Here is a 17,585-nt window from a genome sequence, read left to right as displayed (position 1 = left end):
ATAAAAAAAACGGCTGCATTGGACCTTTTTAGCTCTTGTATATGAAGCCTTGGATATCTCTTGCAAATATACACAATATTTCCCCCATGCTCCTCCCCCAACATGGAGTCCTCTGACCCTGCAGTCCTGTTCTTGGCTCTGTCTTACTGTGTCGAACAGAAGGTCAGACTCTATTGTCATTACAGAGACCTCCATGTCAAACTCACCTGCCCGTACCTACTTGTCCCTACCTTGAGGCCCTACAAGAAGTCTCTCTACAGATGAAAATAAACTCCCTCCCCTTACGTAACCTGCTGTATCCTTGGTGATGGAGGAACTTACCTGCTCACTCAACTGATGCCTGGCAACCACAGCACAAGCACCTGGGCTCACACCTGGTGCCACTGTAAGCAAGTGCGTAATCAGTGCTCCACTGACTGAAGGCTTAGTGGAGATTCCATTACCTCTGCCTGAATGCAACAGGCTTGATTCTTCAGCTGATGAAAATAGGTCAAAGGTCACTCAAATGGTGTCTCTATTTATGTGGACAATGAGAAACATTGTTGACCCATATTCACATATTCAGCCTGCAAGGCTTTGAAATAACCAGAATACTTTAAACTATCAAATCCCTTTGAAATAATAAGGCTGAAAATAATAACGCTTTCTTGACTAACCAAAAAACAACTTTTCCTTAAATTTATAACACAACTCTCAGTGGTTGCATTGTTCTTTTCCTCATGCTAACACAACAAGTACCATTTCTTGTATTCCAGACTAAGATATAGAACTGGCTCATAAACGATCATCAGTTGTCATGCTACATGTCATGCCACTTTTAATCCATTACCCTTAGAAACAATGTACCTGCCACTTTTTCCCTCATATTCATCTTCACCTTTAACTTTCTATTGCTTTACATCTTGATCTCTTAATTCATTCTCACATCTCCAAATGCATTCTCACGTTGCATCCCCCACCCAGTCCATCATAAAACATTCACAGTGTCCTCAAAATGTCAATCAAACATGATACATTATTGCAACTAAGCCACGTGACCCAAATAACTTAATTTTTTCAGCAAATCAACAGTAGATAACACACATATGTGCTCCACAGACCACACACAAATGCAATAGGAAGCATGTACATGCTCCGACATTCATACAGGCACAGGTGGACACCCGCTCATTTACGTTCAGTCAGTCAAACACTGGTGAGCCCCAACAAACCTAAATCACATGTACTGTAAGTAGTCCAGGATCCTTTTCCAATGACACTGATGGGTTGTGAAGGCAGGGTGTGTAGAGCTGGGGAGCATTGAGGACAAGGGCTTTTTCAGTCCCATCACTCACATCCCTGGTTCGGGATTAAACATCAGTATTCATATGAGGTTCACTGAACACCTGTCTGGATAGGCCAGAGGAAGTCCATCCTACTCCAGGTCACCAAACGGGGGCCTCAAGCAGCCAAGTACTTCGCCCAGTGAGGAGAGCTTCCTGATGCGGGCTTCCAAGGGCCTCCTGGAGCCCTGGGTTCGGCCCTTGGTGTGTCCAAGTCAGCTGTCCTGAGTGCAAGAGGAGAGACACGCACTGTAGTCACAAATTCAGAGCTCACGATAGAGGAGAGAAGACAGGAACACACTAGCCAGGTATTCCCAAGAAGTCACTACTGTAAATAGACATTCAGTTATTGTATTCTTGTTTTTCCTTACAATTAGATTGCATTGGTAAGAAATTGGCCAATGATAAGGTTTTACGCTCTGAAGGCTGGGCCTAAAATAGTGTATAAGAGATCATACAAAAGAGGTTCTGTAGTGATTCCTATGCTGAAGATGTAAAGAATATTGTGTTGTATTGTTTATTGAGGAGCAACCAGACGCTGCACTTGACATATTTATGAAAACAATTTTACTGAGTTACAGTTCACATAAGGAAATCAGTACATTTCAATAAATGAATTAGACCTGGGAGGTCATTTGCCGAACCACTGGGGAATCAAGCCCAGCCACTGGGGAATCAGGCCCAGCAAATCAGAGTTTTTCCCCACAAAAGGGCTTCATTACATATAGAAATACTCCTCAGTTTCATCAGCTGTCCAGGTGACGAATCTCAGACGATCCTGCAGGTAAAGAAACCGGATGTGGAGGTCCTGGGCTGGCGTGGTTTCAAGTGGTCTGCGGTTGGACATACTGCCAAATTCTCTAAAACAACATTGGAGGCGGCTTATGGTAGAGAAATTAACAGAAAATTATCTGGCAACAGCTCTGGTGGACAATCCTGCAGTCAGCATGCCATTTGCCCGCTCCCTCAAAACTTGAGACATCTGTGGCATTGTGTTGTGTGACAAAACTGCACATTTTAGAGTGGCCTTTTATTGTCCCCCGCACAAGGTGCACCTGTGTAATGATAATTCTGTTTAAATCAGCTTCTTGATATGCCACACCTGTCAGGTAGATGGATTACCTTGGAAACTGAGAAATGCTGATTTCCTGTAAAATGTGTGGCCAACATTTTTGAGAAATAATCTTTTTGTGCAAATGGAACATTTCTGGAATCTTTTATTTCAGCTCATGAAACATGGGACCAACACTTTACATGTTGCGTTCATATTTTTGTTCAGTATAATAATCATGCACCCAGTAAGAAACTGACTCTAAAAATTGCTAAATTCCTGTGGATGATGAGAAATGGAAGCATTATTGTTGAGAGGGACGAGGCAAAAGGAATGGCAAATAAGTCTGTCCACACAGCCAATTGGCAAACGTACTGTAAATTGAGAAATCATGTGACTAAACAAATAGAAGAAGAAACTACTATGAAACAAAAATAAATGTAAAATCTTTGGAGAAAAAAATTATATTTTAAATTATATTATATTATTTATAAATTATATTAAAATTATATTTTGGGGAAAAAGGCAAACTCAGCTCCATCCTGCATTGAATCAGATGTCTCATTCATCACAAAACCCTCTGATATTACCAACTACTTTAATGACTTTTTCATTGGCAAGATTATCAAACTTAGGCATGACATGCCAACAACAAACTCTGAACCTTCGTGTCCATACATAACTGACCAAATTAAGAAAGACAAGCATTGTAATTTAGAATTATGTAAAGTGAGTGTGGAACATTTTGAATGATTGTTGTCTATCAATAATGACAAACCACCTGGTACTGACAACTTGGACAGATTTTACTGAGGTTGGTAGCGGACTTTATTGCCATTCCTATTTGCCATCTTCTCAATCTAAGCCTACAGGAAAGTGTGTTTCCTTAGGCCTGGAGGGAAGCAAAAATAATTCCGTTACCCAAGAATACCAAAGCACTAGTTCAAACAGCCGGCAAAACAGCCTGCTATGTATCAAAAACTAAAAGCATTGAATTTGGGACAAGTCATTCACTAAACCCTAAACCTTGGTGTAACCCAAGATTGTAAACTGACATGGTCAAAACATATTGACGCAACGGTAGCTAAAATGGAGAGAGGTCTGTCTGTGATAAAGCGCTGCTCTGCTTTCTTGACATCACTATCAACAAAACAAGTCCTACCGGCCCTAGTTTTATCACACCTGGACTACTGCCCAGTTATATGGTCAGATGCCAAAATGAAGAACAGAGGCAAATTACAGTTGGCCCAGAACAGAGCAGCACGGCTGGCACTTAAATGTACATGGAGGGCTAATATCAATAATATGCATGTCAATCTCTCCTGGCTCAAAGTACAGATCAGATTGACTGCATCACTACTTCTTTATGAGAGGTATTGACGTGTTGAAAGCACCTCACAGCACATTGCGGACTGTGAAGAGACACACACACACACACACACACTCACATAGGGCTGTGGTGGTCATGACATTTTGTCAGCCGTTGATTGTCGTGCAAATAACTGGCAGTCTCACAGTAACTCACCGTTAATTAACATAAACACATTTAGCATCTTCTGGCTTCCACGCAAGTCTAATAAATCTATGTAATTTAGTCAACACCTTCACAATAAATCCATTATTTGTTTTAGACAGGTCTAAAGAAACATGATATGAAGAAAATGTAGTACATTTTCAGAATAGCATACTCTGAGTTGTTCTTACGTTAGGCTCTGATCTGGCTATGCCATATGGCTGTGGGCTACACTAGTTTACTTAGCAGACAAGATTTGTTTAGAATTCTGTGGAATTATTTTATAGTATTAAGAATACAATTGAACAAAGCTGAATAAAATAGAAAGGATATTTTCTCCAATCGATTTGAGTGGTTAACAAAGAAACAGGTCGTACCGTGTGCTTAATTTAGAGTTATTTATGCAACTTCAGTTTGTTTTCAAACGTTGGGTTTAGATTTGTATTTTTTGAATTTTACCCCTTTTTCTCCCCAATTTCGTGGTATCCAATTGTTTAGTAGCTACTATCTTGTCTCATCGCTACAACTCCCGTACGGGCTCGGGAGAGACGAAGGTTGAAAGTCATGCGTCCTCCGATACACAACCCAACCTAGCAGCACTGCTTTTTAACACAGCGCGCATCCAACCCGGAAGCCAGCCGCACCAATGTGTCGGAGGAAGCGTTTTGAGGAAGTGTTTTGATTTTTAATACATTCTAACACTGCATGATGGGACTCGAATAATGATTTGAAAAAAGTTGTTTGAAAGGCATAACCTCGTCTTTGTTTTTAGCGCAGGCTACACTGCACTTCCTCAGTCTGTCATTCACAAATTGAGAAACACTTGATAATGCTTCAAAATTCTCAGCGGCATCCCCTTTGTGTGGCCGTAATGCCCCCTAAAAACATCCATGCCTTTTGCGGCCAGTGGCGGTTGTGCCCTTGGGCTGAGTATGTGTCCATTGTGGCTGCAATACGGTCATCATAACAGTTCTAACTCTACACACACACACAGTAATGTTATGGTATTGTGAATTTTATATTGTATGTTTGTAATAATTGAGTAATAATGTAATGTCTTTTGATGTTTTCTTTTATTTACGATTGTGTTTGGATGTAGTTGTTTTAACCATATTTGGACCCCAGGAAGAGTAGCTGCTGCCTTGTCAGCAGCTAATGGGGATCATAATAAATACTAAATACAGTGTCTCATAATGGGATAAAGCAATATTTGGTAGTGAGTTTTGTTGAGGCTCTTAGGATGGAAACCACTTGCAAATATGTTTGATTGAATGTCTAAAAATAGAGGAGCCAGCATGTTCGCAAGTCACCTTCCATCCTTTCATGTATTTCCAAATATTCCTAAGGTAGATGACCTAATAATACCATTAGTGCCTCAGGTTATAACAGCATGATTTGTCTCGATAAAATATTCAACGCCCTGCTTTTGAGCCAAAATATTAACTGATGAAAATCAACTTTTTGACACAGGCCACCATCTTTAAAAAAAATAAATAATTGTTGGACATAAAAGACTTTAAAACATCAGCTTCAAGGGACTTCAATTTTGGACATTTGTGCTCAACTATTTCAGGCATAATAGAGAGACATATGTGATCTTATACAAATAATAATAAATAATAATTGATTGGATTTAGGCCTATGTGGCGCTTTTCTACCAACTGAGGTACTCAAAGTGCTTTACATAGAGGGAAACTCACATCATCCACCATCAATGTGTAGCACCCATCTCAGTGATGCACGGCAACCATTTTTGTGCCAGAATGCTAATTCCACCTCAGCTATCAGGTGGAGAGGTGATATATGCCAATTTGGAATGAAGGGGATAATTAGGTGGCCATTAAGGAATGTAGCTAGGTTGGGAATTTAGCCATGAAACCAGGGTGAACACACCAGTGGTCTAGTGGAGGGTATACCCACTTATTTTTCAGTGGGCATTGCATAACTTGACAGCCTTGGTTTCTCAAATGATTGCCTCGCCTGGTTCACCAACTACTTATCTGATATAGTTCAGTGTGTCAAATAAGAGGGTCTGCTGTCCGGACCTCTGGCAGTCTCTATGGGGGTGCCACAGGGTTCAATTCTTGGACCGACTCTCTTCTCTGTATACATCAATGATGTCGCTCTTGCTGCTGGTGAGTCTCTGATCCACCTCTACGCAGACGACACCATTCTGTATACTTCTGGCCCTTCTTTGGACACTGTGTTAACAACTTCAATGCCATACAACTCTCCTTCTGTGGCCTCCAATTGCTCTTAAATACAAGTAAAACTAAATGCATGCTCTTCAACCGATCGCTGCCTGCACCTGCCCGCCTGTCCAACATCACTACTCTGGACGGCTCTGACTTAGAATGCGTGGACAACTACAACTACAAATACCTAGGTGTCTGGTTAGACTGTAAACTCTCCTTCCATACCCACATCTGTCAGAGCAGCTCACAGATTACTGCACCTGTACATAGCCCACCTATAATTTAGCCCAAACAACTACCTCTTTCCCTACTGTATTTATTTTATTTATTTTGCTCCTTTGCACCCCATTATTTTTATTTCTACTTTGCACATTCTTCCACTGCAAATCTACCATTCCAGTGTTTTACTTGCGATATTGTTTTTACTTTGCCACCATATATATATATATATATACTCGCTTCTTAAATCTCCACGATGCGTATCACAGTGTAGTGGAGGAATGCGCCGTTTCAATAAATAGGGCTGATAGAACAGATCGGAATGTTTAGCTTAAAATGTTGATCAAACTATTATTTCTTCACATTTTAGGTGCAGCAATGTAGTAGGTCTATATGTGAATGTTCCAAAATGCAATTTGCAGGAAAACACAGTTCTAAAATACGCACCCCACATGCACGCTGTTTCATGGACAGAGATCAAAATATCCTTTAGAAAGATTGCCTCCACATTATTTATTTTTTTTTTACCCCTTTTTCTCCACAATTTCATGGTATCCAATTGTTGTAGTAGCTACTTTCTTGTCTCATTGCTACAACTCCTGTACGGGCTCGGGAGAGACGAAGGTTGAATGCGTCCTCCGATACACAACCCAACCAGCCATACTGCTTCTTAACACAGCGCGCTTCCAACCCGGAAGCCAGCCGCACCAATGTGTCGGAGGCTACACCGTGCACCTGGCAACCTTGGCTAGCGCGCACTGCGCCCGGCCCGCCACAGGAGTCGCTGGTACGCGATGAGACAAGGAGATCCCTACCGACCAATCCCTCCCTAACCCGGACGACGCTAGGCCAATTGTGCGTCGCCCCACGGACCTCCCGGTCGCGGCCGGTTACGACAGAGCCTGGGCGCGAACCCAGGGACTCTGATGGCACAGCTGGCGCTGCAGTACAGCGCCCTTAACCACTGCGCCACCCGGGAGGCCGCCTCCACATTTCTATGGTGGGACTTTGGCTATAGGCTACTTTGAAGCAAGGTAAGATACTTGTACTTCATAACATGAAGTAAAAAAATAGGCCAAACCGTCTTCTGGTAGAAGGAAAGGCTTTCCCAAAAACCTCTAAATGTTAACTAGCTACAAAGTAGGCCATGCCTTGTTGTCAGAATGATATCATGATGATTATTTGCATTAATCCAGTGGCCATTTATTTTGCAAACTCCATCTCGTGTGCCTGCACACTTGAATTAAAGGATAATTACTCTCAAAAATCTAAATGTCTCAGATTTTCCCAGAACTCAAAAGTGGTCTCCTAATGTGGATTAACCATTGTTATGGGCTTAGAACATATCACTTTGATGTTTTTCTGTTTAAAAAAGTGTGACTTTGAGAACGAAAACCTGAAAAATTTGAGAAAATCTGAAACCTGTGAACTTCGGACTCAGTTTCAATAGTAGGCCTACTATAGGCCAGCTAGGGTTGGCCTGACTGTGAAAGACCAATATGGGATTTATCATTTATAGGTCATTCAGAGTGTATGTCACTGTTTCACCACTACAACACTGGAACACCCCTACTCATACAATAAGTGCCATCGGATTTTGAATGACCACAGAGTCAGGACACCCGTTTTAACGTCCCATCCAAAAGACAGCACCCTACGCAGGGCAATGTCCCCAAATGTAATCAAGGATTGAAATTATTATGTTTCTGTTTAGGCTTCTTGCGGTCAATTTGCAGTCTACAAATGATTTGTTTTATTATGATCCGGCCCCCCGACCATCCGTTTAATAATAAATTGGCCCATGGCTGAATTTAGTTGATGATCCCTGATCTAGATACTCCCAATGAATGAAAGAGAAAATGCCCCTCGGTGCCCTGTAACTGAATCCCTTGTTTCCAAGGGGAGGGAAATAAATGAGGCTTTAATAACAAAATATTATGAGGTTGTGAGGCCATAGGTAAAATAGATTCATCATTCACTGTGTTATTCTGCATCCCTGAATCTGATCCGGCCAGGTTATCCATTTGGGGCTTGATAAGAAAACATGTATAACACAATAATAACTGTAAGGCTGTAATTGGTCTTTTATTAGAAAGAAAATACAGTCTTCAAACATCCATGAGAGAGGATCAACATGAACGAACAGGATGTGGGTAATAACCACTTGGGGGAGAATGAGTGATAATGGGAGACTCAATGTGACATATGTTGTGTCACAGATAATTAAAATAACCTTAACCTTCCCTAAAGACACAAAACAATACACACACACACACACACACACACACACACACACACACACACACACACACACACACACACACACACACACACACACACACACACACACACACACACACACACACACACACACACACACACACACACAGGTACTCACACTTTCCAATATACAGACCAATATACAGAGATCCTGATCCATCTACACACTCAACACACACACACATACACACACACCTCAGCAGCAATTACCTTCTCTCTGTGTGGTATTATCCCGTTCTGCACCACCTCTGCAGGTCTGTCCGTCTGTTCCTGGGATTCCCGCCGACCCCTGGGCTCCTCCTGGGCCTCGTTCTCCCAGCGGGCAAAGCCTTTGCTCTTAGAGGCCTGCCGGTGTGGTCGATACTTCATCTTGGGGAAGGTGTGGGAGCCCCCATCCCCAGGCCCCCAGGTGTGCTCTGGCCACAGGTGCTCCGTCTGCGTGGTCTGGCTGGTGGTGGCCCGCTGTAAACCCACATAGATCCGCTGGGCTGAGCCCGTCATCAGGGTGATGGACTTATGCTCCAGGTCAGAACCTCCAGGTGTCACCGAGGGGAACTCAAACATCTCGTCCTCATCTGCATGGAAGACAGTACGACAGGAATGAAACACACTGACCAAGTTAGTTGAAACGCTGTTGGTGTATCACTGAAGTGCTGCTGTACCCTTGAAGGTGGGCATGGTGGGGCTGCTGGGTAGAGAGCTGTGGGTCAGGCCTCCAGGGGAGACACTTTGCAAAGAGGTGGAACGCGGCAGCTTCCTACAGGCCAGTACCAACAGCTCTCTGCACTGCTTGTGGCAGTTCACACCGCAATCTGAAACAGAACACATAACAGCACCGTCAGACCAAAGCCCTCACAGTGCATGCATTGAAAAATTCCAAATGTCTTAAATATGTAGTTCTATACACATGAACATTACAGTCCATAGAGCCTACCTTTGCACTTGTATCCCTGTTTGATTATTCCCCAGAGCTAAGAGCAACATGTCCAGAGGGGCAGGAATAGGAGGGAGGTGGAAAAATACGAAGGAGTGTTAGGATTTGTAATGTGGAACATATTCATGCTGCAAATATGGTCAGAGGGGTCAGTGTAAACCATTGTGTAATACCGTTTTTCTTTTACAATCGCTTTGGTGCAATTTGCACAAATATGTAGTATACTTTCACAACAACTACAAATACAAATACCTAGGTGTCTGGTTAGACTGTAAACTCTCCTTCCAGACCCACATCAAACATCTCCAATCCAAAGTTAAATCTAGAATTGGTTTCCTATTTCACAACAAAGCATCCTTCACTCATGCTGCCAAACATACCCTTGTAAAACTGACCATCCTACCAATCCTCGACTTCGGCGATGTCATTTACAAAATAGCCTCCAATACCCTACTCAACAAATTGGATGCAGTCTATCACAGTGCAATCCGTTTTGTCACCAAAGCCCCATATACTACCCACCATTGCGACCTGTACGCTCTCGTTGGCTGGCCCTCGCTTCATACTCGTCGCCAAACCCACTGGCTCCAGGTCATCTACAAGACCCTGCTAGGTAAAGTCCCCCCTTCTCCCAGCTCGCTGGTCACCATAGCATCACCCACCTGTAGCACGCGCTCCAGCAGGTATAGCTCTCTGGTCACCCCCAAAACCAATTCTTTCTTTGGCCGCCTCTCCTTCCAGTTCTCTGCTGCCAATGACTGGAACGAACTACAAAAATCTCTGAAACTGGAAACACTTATCTCCCTCACTAGCTTTAAGCACCAACTGTCAGAGCAGCTCACAGATTACTGCACCTGTAACATAGCCCACCTATAATTTAGCCCAAACAACTACCTCTCCCCCTACTGTATTTATTTTATTTATTTATTTTGCTCCTTTGCACCCCATTATTTTATTTCTACTTTGCACATTCTTCCATTGCAAATCTACCATTCCAGTGTTTTACTTGCTATATTGTATTTCCTCCCTTATCTCACCTCATTTGCTCACATCGTATATAGACTTGTTTATACTGTATTATTTATTGACTGTATGTTTGTTTTACTCCATGTGTAACTCTGTGTCGTTGTATGTGTCGAACTGCTTTGCTTTATCTTGGCCAGGTCGCAATTGTAAATGAGAACTTGTTCTCAACTTGCCTACCTGGTTAAATAAAGGTGAGGAAAAAAAAACTCTTAGCACAACATTCAGTAACACTTTATTTGGATAGTCCAGCTGTAGATTCTCTACAGACTGTCAATAACATTTCAACTATCTAGTAACCCTAACTCTAACCTTAACCATTATTCTAAACCTCACCGAAACCATAGCCTGCAGTTACTTATCAACAGATAGTATGGGCATCTGTAGAGCATCTACATCGATTCATCCCCCTTGGCGTTTTTCCTATTTTGTTGCATTACAACCTGCGAGTAAAATTGATTTGGATTTCATGTAATGGACATACACAAAATAGTCCAAATTGGTGAAGTGAAATGGAAAAAATTACTTGTTTCAAAAAATTTGAAACAAAAAATGAAGCCCCTAAATAAGGTCTGGTGCAACCAATTACATTCAGAAGTCACATAAGTAGTTAAATAAAATCCACCTGTGTGCAATCTAAGTGGCACATGATCTGAGTATATTTACATACATGTTTTGTTCTGAAAGGCCCCAGAGTCTGCAACACCACTAAGCAAGGTGCATCACCAAGCAAGCGGCACCATGAAGACCAAGAAGCACTCCAAATAGGTCAGGGACAAAGTTGTGGAGAAGTACAAATCAGGTTTTTTTTTAATTTTTATATCAGAAACTTTGAACATCCTACAGAGCACCATTAAATCCATTATTAAAAATGTAAAGAATATGTCACCTCAACAAACCTGCCAAGACAGGGCCGCCCACCAAAACTCACGGACCAGGCAAGGAGGACATTAATCAGAGAGGCAACAAAGAGACCAAAGAGAACCCTGAAGGAGCTGCAAAGCTCCACATCGGAGATTGGAGTATTTGTCCATAGGACCACTTTAATCCGTACACTCCACAGAGCTAGGCTTTACGGAAGAGTGGCCAGAAAAAAGCCATTGCTTAAAGAAAAAAATAAGCAAACACATTTGGTGTTTGCCAAAAGGCATGTGGGAGACTCCCCAAACATATGGAATAAGGTACTCTGGTCAGATGAGCATTGAGCTTTTTGGCCATCAAGGAAAATGCTGTCTGGCGCAAACCCAACACCTCTCATCACCCCGAGAACACCATCGGCAGGGACTGGGAAACTGGTCAGAATTGAAGAAATGATGGATGGCATTAAATACAGGGAAATTCTTGATGGAAACCTGTTCCAGTCTTCCAGAGATTTGAGACTGGGATGGAGATTCACCTTGCAGCAGGACAATGACCCTAAGAATACTGCTAAAGAAATACTGGAATGGTTTAAGAGGGACATTTAAATGTCTTGGAATGGCCTAGTCAAAGCCCAGACCTCAATCCAATTGAGGATCTGTGGTATAACTTAAAGATTGCTGTACACCAGCAGAACCCTTGAACTTCAAGAATGGGCAAAAATCCAGTGGCTAGATGTGCCAGGCTTATAGAGACATACCCCAAAAGACTTGGAGCTGTAATTGCTGCAAAAGGTGGCTCTACAAAGTATTGACTTTGGGGGGGTGAATAGTTATGCACGCTCAAGTTCAGTTTTTTTGTCTTATTTCTTGATTGTTTCACAATAAAAAACATATTTTGCATCTTCAAAGTGGTAGGCATGTTGTGTAAATCAAATGATACAACCCCCCCCAAAAAAATATATTTTAATTCCAGGTTGTAAGGCAAAAAAATAGGAAAAATGCCAAGGGGGGGTGAATACTTTTGCAAGCCACTATACAGATGGGAAATCCGGACTTTCCAAGTAAGATGTGACCAAATTTCAAAACAGACCACTAAAAAGGCAGTTGTTTCAAACTCTAAGCACATTTTAAATTGACTAAGTATAACAGACAAAATCACAGTCACTTTTTCACCAAACAAAGGTTTTGAATATAAGACTTGCTGTATTGCGAGTGTTTAACAGTTTGGCGTTTACTATTAGTTTTGAAAATGTACCACACTTGTGAAAATAGCACCAAAGTGATGTAAAAAAAAACTGTAAACAGGATACAATGTCTCATAACACCCTTCCTGTAAACTCGTATGTGTGTTTTATTTGTGTACCTGTGTGCGTGCTCGTTTAAGAAGAGGAGGAATTATCTATAGAAATTCTCATTTATTTTCACTAAGTGATGCCTAAATCAACACAAATAGAAAGCTAGAGGGAACATCACTTGTGTACATGTTTTGACACATTGTTGACTATGTGAGTGTTGCCATCACAATGTAAATTGCATTATTGTTCCACCAACGCTAGTCAGTGTTTCTTTATAAACCTGTAAACAATGTAGCCTGCACTCATGTCAACATATTGCATCTCTGTATTTTGAAACCCCTCTATACACTGTGAATAATCTCTGTCTCAGAAGGTCATTAAGAGCCATGGGGTATCAACTTCAAGGAATAAAGATGGACATCTTCTCTCAGCGCTGTATCATTTGGTAGCTGACTGAGGGCTTGCGCTAAGTTGACGGCAATATATAGCACAGAGTTCCTGACAGAAACTACCAGAAAGCCTATACTTTTCTTCCAACCGAAATTGCCGTGTCGCTGAGCATAAACAGTTCATGTTTCTCACAAGGTGCACAGTATACATACAAATCCAGCACAGTGCTCGCAGAAGGTAGGCTTCAGATACGTCATCTCCGTAAAGTTGTGGATAAAACCAGGGCCCATTTTACACTGGAGCAAGGGGTTGGCCCTCAGGAAGTAAGCCATCATCTCATCCTTACTAATCAGGCCATCTCTGGAGTGAGGGGGGAGAAGACAAAGAATACAGATAAGAGAATAATAAGATCGCGCGAATGATAGCTTTTGTTCTGCAAACATTACAGTAAATCCCAACCCTTATTTCTGTCTTATCCAGACATGGAGAGACCTACAAAAATGCTCTAGATCAGACACCCAGGTGGTTTGTAGCAGCTCCAGCCTCTGCATGTATCCAGTCTCCCTCCTAAGGAGCTTAGCCTCCCAGACGTATTTCCTGAGTCATGGAGCTGCTCAGGCGATCTGAAATGTGATTTGAGGCGTTCCAGTGAACAGGCGAACCACCCAGGACACGAGGGCAGAGCACTGTGTGTGGCGCTGCGTGTCCTTCATGGGCTGCCATAACCTTCACCTCCCCCTCCTCAAGCCATGGTGACAAAGCACCACTCCTAGTCAACGCAGGGCAGGGCTAAAGCAGACGTAACTCTGTTGTGACTTCAGAGTGTTTTCCTGCAGATTTACGATAGGAGGTTTGACAACACCAATGACCTCATTCACACTGTAGGTTTGTGTGGAGAAAAATGGGTGATGCCTGTGAAATCACAGGGTTTTTAGAACACCCACAGTTGCAGTCCTATTGCATCATGGATGCTCATAATTGCTTTAAAGGCAAATATTAGGCACAAGAATCACATTACTGTGTTTGTGTATAAGAGAGAGTGAGAGAGATATGGGGTGCATATGTGAAGGGCAAACAAGGTGAGATGTTTGAGGAGATGGGTTAGTGTGGAAATGTCAAAATGTGGTTGCATGTGTGGAACTTGAATCTGTGGGTGGGTGCGTGCTTGTGTGGGTTGGGTGTGTGTGCGCGTGTGCGTGCTTGGTGCCTGTGTGTGTATGAGTGAGAAAGAGGCGATGTGAGAGAGTGTTTGTTGGTGACAGAAAGAGGGAGATAGAAGAGGAGGATGAGGTGACTTAGCTGTGACACTTCTGAAGCTTGAAAATGTCAATGGTAGACAGGGTCACTCACTGGTCCTTGTCCAACACACAGAAAGAGTCCAAGAAAGGAAAGTTGGCAGCAATACTCTCAAAGTCCTCCTGAGAGATGTAGCCATCATGATCATGGTCGTAGTTCCTGAATACAGACTTCCCAGAATAAGACAAAAACAAAGGACTTCAACTGATTTACAAGCACCAGCAATTGTGTGATTCATATTTTAGTAGTTGTTGTGAACCATCGTGGAAATGGTTCATATACAGTACCTACTCAAATATTTGGTATTCTGACAGAAATAGCCACAGACTGATTCTTGAAGTCATGTATGAGATATTTCTGAATGGGTAACTCATCTTATAGATAATAACATGTTTAAGTCTTGTTGGTTTTTTTGAAAACTTAGTTTTCTACTACAATGTAATTTCATCAGTCAATAAGAGTTTCAGTTCAGACCACAACCTACATCCACCACCTTCCTGATGTGCTTGTTCACCACATTGGGGTCAGGTTTGGTTGTCACACCTGATGCCCAGTCCAGAGGGGCCATTGGCTTGTTGGGGGTTGTTGGAGAAGTAGGCTGTGGAGTGGGAAAAGATGGATTGAAGATAGGACCACTCAGGTATCCAATATTATTTCTGTTCTTTATACATTTCAGTTGATATTTATAATAACCATAGATCCAACAATGCAGCCTATAGACCCCAACATGGAGACTTACCAAAGACTTTGGGTTCCGTGGTTCCCTTAACAAGGATAGCTCATATATCTCATCTTCAGTGTAGTAAAGGTCTAGAGAGAGCTGGGGAAATCACTTAAGATTAAACATGAAAATAGACTTAGTGTTTCTGCAATAACAAAGCCATTTATGATCATGTTACTCTTCTGTATGATCCTACAAAATGTGGTTTGAGACCCACTGAAATGAGAAATGTGACTGAACGATTAACAAGTCCATTTCCTGTTGATGGGGGACCTTTTAGGCCGGGACACTCACAGTGAGCAGGTAGATGAGGTCCATGTTTGGTTCCACCTGGGCTGCAGCACTCTGCAGGGACACCAGCTCGTTGAAGGTGAGGTAGAGCTGCTGCATCTTTACGATGTTCACCTTGTCATCGTTCACCCAGTCGGGGAAGACCACGTGCACGGCGATCAGGTCCTTCAGGTGGACTCCCAGGATGGGGACCTTGAAGCCTTCGGAGTCTGTGAAGGCCTTGCGGTAAGCACAGTAGTTCCCATTGGAGGAGACCAGCTCCGTCATCTCATTCCAGATCTGATGGGAGGGGTAGGACGGCAGGAAGTAGTGGACAGGATCGATATTAGATACAGCACCGGAAAGCTACAGAGAGAGTGACCAGTGCCAGGGAATCTACTATGAAAATATAGTTCACCAAGCTACCAATTACTTCACACTGGAAAAAGTTAAGCTACATTAAAGCTTCCCTATAAAAAAATGTGCTGGAGTTCCAATAATTCTCTACACCACATGGCAAAACAAGTTATGAACTACTGAAAACACTACCAATATTTTAATTTAGTTCAACTACCACCAAGCTTCTGCTAAATGTAATTAAATTACATGTGGTTCACAACTCCCCAACACTGAATGTAACATCAAATGGCAGGAAATGAAGAAGATACCAATTCTGCGTGGTGTGTTTTCTGAAACCATCACTACATGGCAGTTGATGAATTGACCTACATTGTTCCTTAGCAGACGCTAAATGATTATGACCATGATCTAAAGTCAATTCAAGTGTAGAACCCGATCAGATGATATTAGTGAGGCTGTGACAGAGCACAGGCAGGCGTACGTGCTGACCTTGTTGACCTCGGGTGCTAGATGAGAGTGGGTCTCCTTCAGACGGGAAATTGAGCTGTGGCTCAGACCTCCAACCATGGCCATCAGTGTATTAAAGTTCTGCAGTTGGAGGAGTTTCTGAAGGACAGAGTGGCATGGAACAAAGTGGAAGAGATTGGAGGTAGAGTGAGAGAGATAAATAGAGAGATAGAGAGAAATATAGATAACGAGAAAACAGTGCAAGAAAAAATTACAATAAACAACAAACAAACCTAAAATATAAAAATAAATGTACCCCCTTTTTCTCCCCTAATTTCGTGGTATCCAATTGCGATCCAATTACGATCTTGTCTCATCGCTGGAACTTCCCAACGGGCTCGGGAGAGTTGAAGGTCGAGTCATGCGTCCTCCGAAACATGACCCGCCAAACCGCGCTTCTTAACACCTGCCCACTTAACCCAGCCACACTAATGTGTCAGAGGAAACACCGTCCTACTGACAACCAAAGTCAGCCTGCAGGCACCCGGCCCACCACAAGGAGTCGCTTGAGCACGATGAGCCAAGTAAAGTCCCCCCAGCCAAACCCTTCCCTAACTCGGACGATGCTGGGCCAATTGTGCGCCGCCCTATGGGACTCCCGGTCATGGCCGGTAGTGACACAGCCTGGGAACTCACCAGGGTCTGTAGTGACGCCTCAAGCACTGCGATGTAGTGCCTGCTGCACCACTTGTGAGGCCACCTAAAATAACCTTAATAAAAAAACAGTACCTAAAATAACATAAACCAACATAAATTGATCTCTTTACATTGTGCTTATGGAATCAATTGCATGAGGGGAAAGTGCTTGAACATCTTATTTAAAAATGCGAGAAGCTTTACAAAAAAACTAAAGAGCCCTCTTGAGTTAAACGGTCACGCTTCTGCATTTAAAGGGTAGGCCATTTCATTGTAGCTGACAGATGACCTGCATAAACAATGGAGGCAGACATGAGCATGAGTGCTTGTCATTGGTCTTCTGAATAATTCCTATATCTAAATCCTGGTAGATGATAATGGTAGAGAGAAGCCACCGGTCTCTGATGAGATTGAGAGGCCTAATAGCATGCATGATGCTTAATGTCTGTTAAGAAATACAGACAATAATTTGCACCCCCCCATGCACACAGCAATTAGACATGGAGAATCACATTAATAATGATGAAACGTAATTGCTGGAGGGACGCCCTGTGCTAACATATCATTGTCTTACGTCAGATAGCGCAAGGATTCCGCCTGCACTGATCTGTTTGGTTTATCGCAAAAAGAGCAAGGGGATGGATCAAAAGTAATTCAACGACAATGTGCCACCATAACTATTGAAAATACTATGCGAGTTCGAGTTCAAGGTC

General features: G+C 42.6%; 1 protein-coding gene across 1 annotated transcript in view; it reads right to left on the bottom strand.

The window, feature by feature from the left end:
• Positions 1-501: 501 nt before the first annotated feature.
• Positions 502-17,585, bottom strand: part of LOC139381820 (ras guanyl-releasing protein 3-like) — a 43,941-nt gene continuing 26,857 nt past the window's right edge. Inside the window, exons 8-17 of the mRNA XM_071125600.1 lie at positions 16,219-16,335; positions 15,394-15,669; positions 15,118-15,198; positions 14,863-14,976; positions 14,433-14,548; positions 13,295-13,442; positions 9,515-9,551; positions 9,243-9,392; positions 8,791-9,155; positions 502-1,546 (exon numbers count right to left, since the gene is read on the bottom strand). Coding sequence (XP_070981701.1) covers positions 1,538-1,546; positions 8,791-9,155; positions 9,243-9,392; positions 9,515-9,551; positions 13,295-13,442; positions 14,433-14,548; positions 14,863-14,976; positions 15,118-15,198; positions 15,394-15,669; positions 16,219-16,335 — 1,413 coding nt within the window. The 3' untranslated portion in view covers positions 502-1,537. The remainder of the gene's footprint in view (positions 1,547-8,790; positions 9,156-9,242; positions 9,393-9,514; positions 9,552-13,294; positions 13,443-14,432; positions 14,549-14,862; positions 14,977-15,117; positions 15,199-15,393; positions 15,670-16,218; positions 16,336-17,585) is intronic.

Source organism: Oncorhynchus clarkii, chromosome 23 (genome assembly GCF_045791955.1).
Source record: "Oncorhynchus clarkii lewisi isolate Uvic-CL-2024 chromosome 23, UVic_Ocla_1.0, whole genome shotgun sequence".
Classification (NCBI taxonomy): domain Eukaryota; kingdom Metazoa; phylum Chordata; class Actinopteri; order Salmoniformes; family Salmonidae; genus Oncorhynchus; species Oncorhynchus clarkii.
The sequence above is the reverse complement of the archived record's forward strand: the minus strand, read 5'-3'. Positions and strand labels throughout refer to the sequence as shown.